General features: G+C 40.2%; 1 protein-coding gene across 2 annotated transcripts in view; it reads right to left on the bottom strand.

Moving 5' to 3' along the window:
* The window catches only part of EXOC4 (exocyst complex component 4), an 804,715-nt gene that overhangs the window by 778,086 nt on the left and 13,778 nt on the right, over positions 1-12,851 (bottom strand). For both annotated transcript variants that reach the window (XM_019031456.4, XM_063708773.1), the window contains exon 2: positions 4,490-4,679. In XM_019031456.4, the coding sequence (XP_018887001.1) occupies positions 4,490-4,679 (190 nt within the window). The remainder of the gene's footprint in view (positions 1-4,489; positions 4,680-12,851) is intronic.

The raw sequence follows: 12,851 nt of genomic DNA, 5'->3' as shown, positions 1-12,851 counted from the left end.
AATAACGAATGTTTCATTACTCAATGATTAAGCCCTAACAACTTCACTTGAATAATAGTGTACAGTTATTTCTCATTATAGGCAAGAAAAATGAGATTCAGAGCTTGATCTAGCACCAATAGGGTGGTCAAAATTGGGATGAAATGTTAAGTGTTTGTGTGCACATCTCAACAAAGCCAAGTATCTCCCTTCAACCTACCCTGCTCCAGTGATAAGCATTAGACTACTTTGTAACTTTAAAGAAATCTGAGGTCATCTCATTCACCTAGTACACCACAGAGAAACATACCAATTCATTTGGCCCAACTGCCCAATTTGTATCAACTCGTATCCATTTCTTTTGGTGCTGCTGCTACAATAAGCCCATCAGTTGTTATTACGAGAGACACTGGCAGAACCTATGGAATTGGAGGTTTACCAATGCAATAACATCTCATTTTGAGCAATTGTACAATGCATTCAAAAGTAATAGAACTGCCCAGTTATTTTGCTTATTGTCCACATTACTTGACCTGATCAATTGTACATGGTATCAAGGCTGAGCCTATGAGCCTTCTGTTGAGACCTCGTCTCTACAAAAAAATTTTTAAAATTAGCTAGGCATGGTTGTGAGTGCCTGTAATACCACCTACTCAAGAGGCTGAGGCAGGAGGATCCCTTGAGCCCAGGAGTTTGAGGCTGCAGTGAGCTATGATGGCACCACTGCACTCCAGCCTGGACAACAGAGTGAAACCCTATCTCTAAAATAAATCAATAATTAATTTTTTTAAAAAAAGCTTGGACCATCAGGGAAGAAAGTTAAATCCATCTGTCAGCTCACTTTTATCCTCAAAAACATAGAATCTACCAGTATAATGTAAATCAATATATGAAAGTAATGTCAAAAAATGAGACATGTAGGCCAGGCACAGCGGCTCACACCTATAATCCCAGCACTTTAGGAGACCAAGGCAGGAGGATCACTTGAGGCCAGGAGTTTGAGACCATCCTGGGCAACATAGGGAGACCCAGTCTCTGCAAAAAAATCAAATATTAGCCAGGCATGGTGGAATGTACCTATGGTCCCAACTACTCAGGAGGCTGAGGCAAGAGGATCACCTGAGTGTGGGAGGTCAAGGCTATGGCGATTCATGATAGTGCTACTGCACTCCAGCCCGGGTGATGGAGAGAGACCCTCTCTCAAATGGGAAGCATAAACAGTTCTGTGGTCTCAAGCTTTAAAAGGTGACAATGCACAAATATGAACATCTTCATCTGCCTTGGTCTCCAATGAAATCTATTCCCAGCACAGCAGCTAGAGTGGGCCTTTTAAGATGTTAGCCACATCATGATTCCTCAGGGATCTAGAACTAGAAATACCATTTGACCCACCAGCCATCCCATTACTGGGTATATACCCAAAGGATTATAAATCATGCTGCTATAAAGACACATGCACACGTATGTTTATTGCGGCACTATTCACAATAGCAAAGACTTGGAACCAACCCAAATGTCCAACAATGATAGACTGGATTAAGAAAATGTGGCACATATATACCAGGGAATACTATGCAGCCATAAAAAATGATGAGTTCATGTCCTTTGTAGGGACATGGATGAAGCTGGAAACCATCATTCTCAGCAAACTATCGCAAGGACAAAAAACAAAACACCACATGTTCTCACTCATAGGTGGGAATTGAACAATGAGAACACATGGACACAGGAAGGGGAACATCACACACTGGGGACTGTTGTGGGGTTGGGGGAGCCGGGAGGGATAGCATTAGGAGATATACCTAATGCTAAATGACGAGTTAATGGGTGCAGCACGCCAACATGGCACATGTATACATATGTAACAAACCTGCACGTTGTGCACATGTACCTTAAAACTTAAAGTATAATAATAGTAAAAAAAAAAAAGATGTTAGCCACATCATGTTATTCCTGTGCTCAAAGCATTACAATCATTTCTCCCATTATACTGATAGTTAAAATCAATGTCTTTCCAGTGACCTACAAGACCCTATGTGACTTCCCTACACCCACCCACCACACCACATGCCCTAGCTCTCTCATCTCTCTCCTGCCACTCTCCCGATGCCTCATTTTGCTTTAGCCTCACCAACCACCTTGCTGCTGCTCCAAACCGCCAATCATGCCCCTGACTTAGGATCTGGGCACCTGCTTCCTTTCTTCCTGGAATGCTCTTCCTGACACTCTTCCTAACCTCCTTCAGGTGTTGGCTCATATAGGCCCTCAGTGAAGCCCTTTCTGGCCAGCCCAGCTAAAACAGCAAGTCCCTAGTCTCCCCTCCTTGGTGAGTGGGTGGGAGTGTGTGTGGCACTTCTTACCATCTGCTATACCACACTTTACTTATATATTCACTTATAGTCTGTAGTCTGTCTCCCCTGATTAGAATTTAACTCCACAAGGACAGAAACGTTTTATGTTTTCTTCACTTCTACACCTGAAAATCTAGAACAATCCTCAGCACAAAGCAGACACTCGATACATAGAGACTACATAAATGTTGTTCAACGTTATCTATTTGTTAGTTTTCTATCCTCTCATTTGCACATAAGCTCCATGAGGACAGGAACTGGTGTTTCCCATTTGTGCAGCCCTAGCACCTAAAACACAATCAGCAACATAGCGGGCACTCAACAGATACTTGCTGCATGAATCCTTATTCTTTTGGCAGAGAACAGAAAGAAAATTTCAACTCAGATCTACACATTCTCAACATTTTGCTTGGCTCTGAGATAACATAGCCTAATCATTACTGAATCATCCATGTTTTCACTTTAAAAAAATACACACCTATATTTCATATATAATCCAAAGTGCAATTAAAAGCCAAAAATGAGGCCGGGCGCGGTGGCTCACGCCTGTAATCCCAGCACTTTGGGAGGCCGAGGCGGGCAGATCACGAGGTCAGGAGATCGAGACCGTCCTGGCTAACATGGTGAAACCCCGTCTCTGCTAAAAATACAAAAACATTAGCCGGGCGTGGTGGCGGGCGCCTGCAGTCCCAGCTACTCGGGAGGCTGAGGCAGGAGAATGGCGTGAACCCGGGAGGCGGAGCTTGCAGTGAGCGGAGATCGCGCCACTGCACTCCAGGCTGGGTGACAGAGCGAGACTCCGTCTCAAAAAAAAAAAAAAAAAAAAAGCCAAAAATGACAGGAAAAGATTAGTGAGAAAACATCAGTGTTTCCTTGGTGACAAGAAATGGACTGTCATGGTACAAAATTGTCAAAAACAAATTCATTTTCATTCTCCCCCAACACTTTTATTTTCCCATTAATCAATTATTAAAGGCTCTTTTGAAAAGAGCTTTGACCCTTAACTATAATGTTATACTACATAACCCTTATTTGATCAGTTCATCCTTTGGCCAATTATGAAAACACTCCTTACAAACCCATTTTATCCTTTAGGTACTAAAGGCACAGACCCAAGAACCAAGAGTTTTCTCAAGGACCTACAGCAAAAGGAAGAAAGTAGGGGAGAAAGGAGGGGTAGGAGAAGAGAGAGACAGGGAGAAAGAACGTGGGGGAAGGAAGAAAGGAAGGAAGAGAAAAAGGGAGAAAAATAACAAATAAAAGAAAAACTGTTCAAAACATGAAAGGAAAACTACAAAATAAAAATTAATACACATTAGTCACAATTAAAGCATGATATTCAAGAATTTTGGTTTTTTGCCAGGCATGGTGGGTCACACCTATAATCCCAGCACTTTGGGAGACTCAGGCAGGAGGATTGCTTGAGCCCAGGAATTCAAGGTTTCAGTGATGCACCACTGCATTCTAGCCTAGGCAACAGAGCAAGGCTCCAACTCTAAAAAAAAAAAAAAAAAGAAAAAAATTGTTTTCATAAACATTTCATTTTATGTTTAAATAATTTGTAGGTTAAATTTTCTTCACTTCACAAAAAATACCAAGAATGCACAATAAATGCAGGCAAGTCACAACCAACTTCAATGTAGGAGACATTCTCTCTTCTGTGGTTTGGATTCAGATAAAAGGGTATTCGACTGGCTGCCCTCCAATTCATGTAAGTGTAAATAGGTCAGCCACTGAGATTCAGAATAGGCATTGAATCAACAGTCAGAATATTAGGCTTTATTGTTTAGATGTGTGAAATACAAGAATAACTGCTAGAATGAGAATGGAGAATACAAGGGCCAGTATGCCTTCTGGTTTGTTAGGGATGGATCGTAAGACACAAGCAAATGGAGGCCATCTTGCTTGTCTCATTCCACACTGCAGTGAGAAATAATGGCAGAACCAAGGATAAGACACAGGGGAGGGGAGAAATCAGCCAAGGATGCCTTCTGTGATCTTTCCCAGCCAGCCTTTCCAGACACCTGCAGAACTCCTGAAAAGTGGCATTTTGAATCACTTTGTTAAGGACCATTAGCCACTACCATGGCTCCTCTCCAAGCTGCAACACCTATACTGACGGGAAGTGCTGCCACCATCAGACCAGAAGGGAGGAATACCTGTTTTATTTTATTTCGGGAGTTAGTGATGCGCTCTGTGATGCTCTGGTATGTGCGAATGGCTGTCGTCAATTCTGTGTAGTGCTGTACAATCAATTCATCCAGGTCACGGTCACATTTCTCGTAGGCTTCTTCAAGGCGACCCTTTTCATTTTCCCTGTCTTCGACATCGTCACTAGTAGACAGAGTCCTGGTGAAGGCAGAGAGTATATCAAGCTGAGTAAAACTTGAAAGTAAAATGCAAAAGAAAGGTGAAGCAGAAAGTAAAATGCAAAAGGAAAGTGAAGCACATTCATCTTATTAACTAGGAAATGAAATAAGTTACAAACAGAAAACACAAAACTTCCTTCACAGTAAATTTCAATAGCCCATCTAAGTGGATTTGTAGTTGCCTATCCAAGGGGCCCTTCTCTTCTGTCATTGGCATTAGAACTGATTTTAATCAGATAGCAGGCAGGCATGAACTGTTCAAGAGACTGGGTAACTCTTGATTTGAGTGAACTGTTCCATTCTCCTTATCAGTGACAAGTCTGGTCAATGAGACAAAACTAAGGAAGTACTAGGAACAATTTTCTGCAAGAATAATAAGAAAAGGTGCCTTTCCCAACCCTAGGTATCACTGTACAAAGATAAGATACTTAGACACTTCAGCCATGTTTCCTTCCATGGAAGGAAAAACAAGGAGGAATGCCAAGCTACCACTATGTCCTTGGCCACCAAAGCAGCCAGCCCTGCAGCTGCCTTACTTCAGGACTTCTTGTTAGGGGAGATAATAAATATCCATTGTTTAAGTCACTTTCAGTTGGTCTTTTTCATACATAGCTGAAAGCACAGTAACTGATACAATTACTTATACACTGAGGAACCACCTTCCGAAAAGCTCATTTGAATGACCTGAATTTGGAATGGAGCCCCCAGCAGTCTGGAAATAAGGTCATATTAATTCTAAAATCTCTTACAACAGCAGTCATCTAAGCTATCCTACAGGACGGTTCCCACATTTACTAGTCTTCGAACAGCACTAACAAGATTGATATGAATCAACAATAACCAGGGAATGAGATAGATATACTTATTAAAAATATTTCAATAACTTCGTTTGATACATGGACCACAGATCTTTGTTTCCCCTACTATCTTTCTCGGATAATTTTTTTTAATTTAGTATTATAATCAGTAACAAAGGAACCTTTTCCTCTTATCTGTTGGCTGTGGTAATTTAGAGTTTCATTAAATTCCCTCAGATTTGTCAGCTTATACATTCAGCCTAGTTTATTTATCTTTTTTAATTTAGGGAGGGGGATATTTGAGGTTCTCAATGATGGATGCCATCAATTATAAGTCCATCATTAGAACTGCTTTCAGAGATGGTCTGTCAGCAAATTAATCACATATCCACTTCTAGATATTTGCAAGCAAAATACTGTACAATAGTCTGCTCTGAACTGTCATTTAGAGCAAAGGATCTTAATTCATGAGCCACACAATATATAAAACTTCTTTTCCAATTTATAGGCAAATTCAGGCCAGTCTTTGACTTCAATATAACCTCCAAAAAGAATTTTACAATTCTTTTTGTTAGGTGTTAGGAATGCCAAAAGATCAGCTATATCATGAATACGGGTAGGGGGATGGCAGGAACAAAGGCAATGAAGTGAAGGGCAAAAGCCACTCAGGACAGCGTGGGATGCTCAGGAAAGGAACACTACTGGGAACCACAAGACTTGATTTAAAGCCTTTACATGAGAGATCCTGTTTCCTCATCTGTAAACTGGTGACCCTAAACCAGACTACTTCCAAGGTTTCTTGCAGGTAGAGAATACCACCCATTTGTTTGACTATTAAAGTAAATCAGAGTGGAGAATGTAAACGAAACTGGGCTTCAAAGATAGAGCTACCGAGATTACTTGCAATATTTGGGTACAGAGCAGCTTAGCATGTATCATGTCTTCTTCTTGTTTTAATGATACACAACTTTGCTCTTTAAATCTGAAAACTTCCAGGCTGTTAATCTAAAGCAAAGCACAATCAGAAAATGCCTTCAAGTTATCAACTGTCCCAAAGGTAAGGGTTCCTACATGTTTAACTCTATTATTTCCCCTTGTAACAGCAGTTCACAGAATTGTCAAAGCTACACTAGATCGGTTTGCCATCTTTACAAGGCTTTTCATGATTTCCGCTCCACTACCATTTGTGGAAAAAATATGCCAAACATTTCACATTGTTTACCTTAACTAGTTAGAATTACCATTAAGGAAAATGTCAGGCCCAGAGAGAACACCTTTTCTGGCATCAGCTGTCACTGTTAACACATTACTGGATCATTAGGAGTTATTTAGGGAATAGAAAGGGTTACTAAAATGAAGATTAGAGAGTAAATTGGGCCTACTGGGGGTTCTGCCTCCTATTTTCCTTTTTCAAGAAAATATTTATGTAAGAAATACCCTGTGCCAGCTTTGCCCCATATTTAAAATGTATCCTCTTGATGTAAACTAGGATGAATATTTTGTCTTTAGTGAAAAATATTTACATTATAGAACTCAGTGCAAAACCATTAAAGCTTTTTTTTTTAATTAAAGAAAAGGAAGGCAGCAAGGATAATAAAAATAATAATAGCCCCTAATATTTAGAGAGGCTTACTAGCTGCCAGGAGCCAGCTGTGTTGCACATTTTATAGAATGTATGTTTAATCCTCATAACAGGCCTTTGGAGTAGGTCCTATTATTATTCCCTCCCCTCTTTTTACAGATGAAACAGCTGAGATTTAAAGATGTTGAATTAATTTACACCACCTCACACAATGAAGGTTAGGAATAGTACGGGGATTTAAAACTCAGATTGGTCTGCTTTCAGATTGCACTCCTAACAGCTACAGAGTGGGGTCTCTTCAGGCAGAGTAAAGCTGCCTGGGTTAGAATTGTGGCTCCACCCTACTGACTACTCATGACCTTAGTAATGGCATCTCATTTTGCTCATCTATAAAGTGAAAATACTAACATACCTTCCACATAGGGTTGTTAGTGAGAATTAAATGAGATCAAACAAGGCCTGGTATGTCATTAGCACTCAACAAATGTTGGTTGTTGTCGTTAGCTATTATTGTTCTAGTAATAACAGTAGTAATGGCAGCAGCAAAGGCAGTAGCGTTTTTCCATAACATAATAAAAAGTACACCCTCTGAAGACAAAAGTTAAAATCCCACCGCCCCCAAATACTAGATCACTTAACTCTGGGCATTAGGTTTAAACTCTCTGATTGTCACTTTATTCCTCCTTAATGTCAAGAATGGTGAAGGCTGAGATTTTATTCTACTCGAAAGCTAAGAGGTTAGCCACAGTTTCACAGGTGCTGGCAGAAGACACAAAACTCCTAGAGCTCCTCAAGTCCAAAAGACTTGATCACACTCACAGCACAGCAAGCGGCATAAGTGCAGCATGTTCACATCAGTTCCCCTTGCCCCCAGGTCCCACAAGGGTTAGGCAGATGGGCCCAAAGAGAAGCCTGCCCACATAGGCAGCTCCTGGAGAAGAACTCCGAGCTCCGAAAACCGAATCTAAGCTCAGAGACTGGACTGGAAACACATCTGCCCCTTGCTCTGGAGTGAGAGACCATCTCTATCTTCCAACGCTGTTTGCTAAACAAACATCCTTGGCAAAATAATCTAAAACTTAGGGCAATCAGTGCTTGGCTCACAAGAACTTCAGAAACACAAGAGCCCTGAGGAGAATGGTCTCCCAACAATAATAAAATCTAAGTCACTGGGTTCCTTCAAGGATTGAATGCATGATGCCAAGCAATAGTAGGCGGTGAACATTTATTTCCAAGCTCTGTTTTCTTTTCTGCAATATGAGACCAGAAATACAATGTCTCAGACAATAAATATTTGTCTGAGATAAATATTTGATAAAAATTAATAAATGATAGACCATAAAAGCATGAAAGAGGCCAGGCGCAGTGGTTCATACCTGTAATCCCAGCATTTTGGGAGGCCGGGGTGGGCAGATCACAAGGTCAGGAGTTCGAGACCAGCCTGGCCAATATGGTGAAACCCTGTCTCTACTAAAAATATAAAAAATTAGCCATGCGCAATGGCGCATGCCTGTTGTCCCAGTTATTCGGGAGGCTGAGGCAGGAGAATCACTTGAACCCAGGAGGCAGAGGTTGCAGTGAGCCGAGATCGTGCCACTGCACTTCAGCCTGGGCAACAGACAGAGACTCCATCTCAAAAAAAAAAAAAAAAAAGCAAAGCATGAAAGAGCTGACTAATTCCAGGGAGAAAGTTCTCATGCACGCTAGCAAATCCCAGCAAATTTCAGTGTGGGATTATCACTAGTCCCTTAACCTGAACAAATAGCAGTGCAGAAGAGAACACTTGTCATTGAGCTCACCCCACCAGCCAGGTCATGAACCTCTCTTCAGCCTTCTAAGCCTCTGTGCAATGCAGAGCTCTACCAGCTGACAAAGCAATTCACTGCAATTTTGAACAGCTTTACTTATTATAAAGCCTTCCATTAAAATAAAATAAAATCAGCCTCTTTATAATTTCTACCCATTGATCCTAGTCTCATCTTTTTCTGTAACACAAAAAAATGTCTATTCCTTCTTCCATAAAATTTCCTTTTAAATGGTAAAGGACTTTCAATAGTTCTTTCTTGGGTTAAACACCTCCAGTTTCTTCAACTGTTTCTTCCACACCATGACTTCCAGCAGCCCACCATCCTTTTTGCTTTCATCTGAAGTCCCCTCAAAAACAGGTAACACTCACATAGAACTTACTATGTGCCAGGCATTAATCTAAGTGGCTTACATATAATAATTAATTTATTGCAAAAACATCCTTATGAGGTAGGTACCTGTATTAATCCATTTTCATGCTGCCAATAAAAACATACCCAAGACTGGGCAATTTACAAAAGAAAGAGGTTTACTGGACTTACAATTCCACGTGGCTGGGGAGGCCTCATAATCATGGCAGAAGGTGAAAGGCACATCTCACGTGGCAGCAGACAAGAAAATAGAGCTTGTGCAGGGACTACCCTGTCTAAAACCATCAGATCTGGTGAAACTCATTCACTATCACGAGAACAGTGCAGCGCAGGAGAGACCCACCCCCATAATTCAATCACCTCCTACTGAGTTGCTCCCACGACACGTGGGAATTGTGGGAGTTAAAATTCAAGATGAGATGTGGATGGGGACACAGCCAAACCATATCAGTACCATACTTATCCCTCTTTGTAGAGATAAAGAGATGGAGTTTTTTATTCAAGGCACAGTCTTTAAGGAGCAGAGTCTGACCTCAAACCTGGGCCATATGGCTCTTAATGGCTTCACTAACCTGCCTCTCAGATGTGCTGAGAAGTGAACACAACATAATTCTAAACGGAAAGAGGTTTTATATCCCACAACATGAACACTATATTTCTAACAATATAGCCTAAAACTACATTCCATTTTTAAAAATATAGTCCAAAAATTATCCAAGATCCCTTTGACAGTAAGTGCTGACAAGTCAACTCTCACTCATCCTCCACTTGTGAAATTTTAAAACTAAATGCAGAAATTTACATGCATCCCTGTGTTCTACATGTTTGGAAAGGAAAGTGAAAGTGAGACACAGGATACAAACTACTGAGCATCTATAACACACCAGGCAATACAGTGGTTATTTTGCATACCTAATCTAAGACAATCCTCAAAGCAGTCTAGTATAATAAAATATTATCACCAGCCTTTTTACAGATAAGGAATCAGAGGCTCACAGAGGTAAAGTAAAATATACACATGCACATAGTTAATATCAGAGTTGAAATTAAAGCTAAGTATATTTGACTCCAAAATCCATGCTCTTTCTACTATACATGTTACAAAATCCTATCTTTCCTGCCTTCAACTCCTGAGCTGCAGGACACACACTCTCATCAAGCCACAGTTCATATGTAAAGAGAACAGCAGACAGTTAGGGATGGAAAGAGAGCACCAAGCAGCTTTTTTAGTAATAACAGTCTTGAATCTGGGCAAGATTTAAAAGCATGAGCTAAATAAAAGACATGATCAAAGGACAAATGGCATAAAGTTGCCAACCCAAGATGTATTCAAGTTATTGAATCACTCTAGATTTTTTTTTTCCATTCCTATTCTCAAAACGATTATGACTTATAAATTATTGTCAAGTTCATGGAGGAACATAAAAGAATAAACTAGATTCCAGTTAAGCTGGACACAAAGACATTTCTGGATCATTAAGAATTTTTCATTAAGACAGCTCTGATATTTTGCATGATGAATTACATCTTAACCATGACTAATTAATCCCCAGGAAGGAATTTATTTACCTAAAGGGCTAAAAGGACCACGGTACACATGTAAAGCTACTGTTAACAACATCTAGTAGGAACAAATATGTGTGGATTCACAACCATGAGCTCCAAGTGAGTCCCATAAACAAGCATTAAAACCCAGGGTAAATAACTGGAGATCTAAAACTGAATTTGTCTGTTTCCCATTTTCATACTAGCCTCTGTATTTCAGTGTAGCCGATCAAATGTTTTGAAAGGAAAATAACCAGTCACCATCACTGGTTCCTTCTGTGGAGCAATTTTGCTTTCACTTTGGTCTTAATAGAGTAATGAAGTCCAGACAGGAGAAAATACATAAAAGTCAGTATTGTTCTTAAAGACAAAAGAAAGATCAAATAAAGGAAAAAGCACACCTGTGAAAATAAGGTCAGTCACCAAAAGTGATTCATCACTCAAGTGGAATAAAAGGATGCAAAAAGAAAAACCCAAATCTAGAATACTACCATTAGGAATACACCAAGAAAGTCTCTTACCACCTCATCAACTCTATCAAACAAGAGCCATCCACATACACATTAAAGGAACACAGGCTCTGGAATTTTAAAACACCCAGATTCAAACGCAGCTCTGCAACTTTCAAGTTGCTTGACCTTCGGTAAGTGACTTAACTTTTCCGGGTCTGTTTTTTTCTTTGTAAAACAGGTAAGACAATAAGAATACCTGCCTTGCCAGGATATTGTTAGGACTGGAGAAATGTGTGAATGTGCTTTGAAAATATAAAGTGTGACAGAAGTGTTGGCTGATATATTATTGGGAGCAAAATAAATAATCTATGAATCACAACATTGTTAGCCCAAATCCCCTAAAGCCTATCCCTTTCTAAAGTTCCTGAGGATATCTATTTCTGAACTGAGATCAGACCTTTTCTCTATATTCTTACAGTGCCTGGTACATTAAGTGCTTAGTAAAAGCTAAGTAATGAGCAGCAGTGCGATGCAGGATCTAGAGAGGTCATGGAGGACAGTTCCCAGCCTTAAGAAACAATTGCAACTAAACTGTCTCACATGAAATGCATGCTCAAAAATCTGTAGAAAAGAACAAATAGTTGCTCGTGACCCTATTTAATTCACTTATTCATTCAACAAATATTCACTAAGTATCTATTACTTACCAGGCACAGTTCTAAGGGCCTAGAGATACATACCGCAATGAACAAAACCAATCCCTCCCTCATGAAGCTTATGTTCTAGTGAGGGGAGCTGGGAGGTAACAGCTACGCAAAAGCCAAGACAGGCAAGGAGGAAGGACGCTACTTCATATAAGGAGCCCAGGGAGGGCCTCTCGGATAAAGATGGCATTTGAATACAGCTTACTAGAAAGTGAGAGAGAAAGGGCACTATCTGGGAAGCTGATTCCAGAGAGAACAGACCCTGAAACAGGGTGTGTTTAGCCTGCTTAAGGAACATGGAGTGGCAAGGAGGTCAATGTGGCTTTAGAGACTTGAGAAAGAGTGACAGTGACAGGAAATGAATCAAGGAGAAAACTGGGAGCCAGACCAGGCCCAAGTGTGTGAGCTTTTACTCTGAGTGTTCTATGAAACTACTCGGGGAAGAGCACCCAGCCAAAGCCTGATAACCTTTCAACCAGTATTTAATGGTGAAACTGAGTAACAATATCTACATTCAAGTTTCATTTTAATTATATCCCGCCTCTTCCCAAAAAAGATGTGAGATGGCTTGCGCAAGAATATAAACAATAAAAAGTAAAATACAAATGAGAAAGTGGGACTAAAGAGATGCAGGGCTAAACACCACCAAATAAATGTAAAAGACAACTATGCAGATCACATGGGCAAGCAAAGTTAATATGAAGTGAGCCCCCAAACTAAATCTGAGCTTCCTAGCAGCCCAGGCAAAAGGAGACACATCACATGATATAATTCTCATTCTCAAAAAATATGGACTTCAGTTCCTTTAAGGAAGCAAATTTTGAACTAGTCCTAAATTATAAAAGAAATCTTTCACTTAAAAAACATGGAAGACCTAATATAGTAAAAGATGTCC

Source organism: Gorilla gorilla, chromosome 6 (genome assembly GCF_029281585.2).
Source record: "Gorilla gorilla gorilla isolate KB3781 chromosome 6, NHGRI_mGorGor1-v2.1_pri, whole genome shotgun sequence".
In the NCBI taxonomy this organism is placed as follows: domain Eukaryota; kingdom Metazoa; phylum Chordata; class Mammalia; order Primates; family Hominidae; genus Gorilla; species Gorilla gorilla.
Note: the sequence above shows the minus strand (reverse complement) of the source record. Positions and strands in the feature narration are given on the sequence as shown.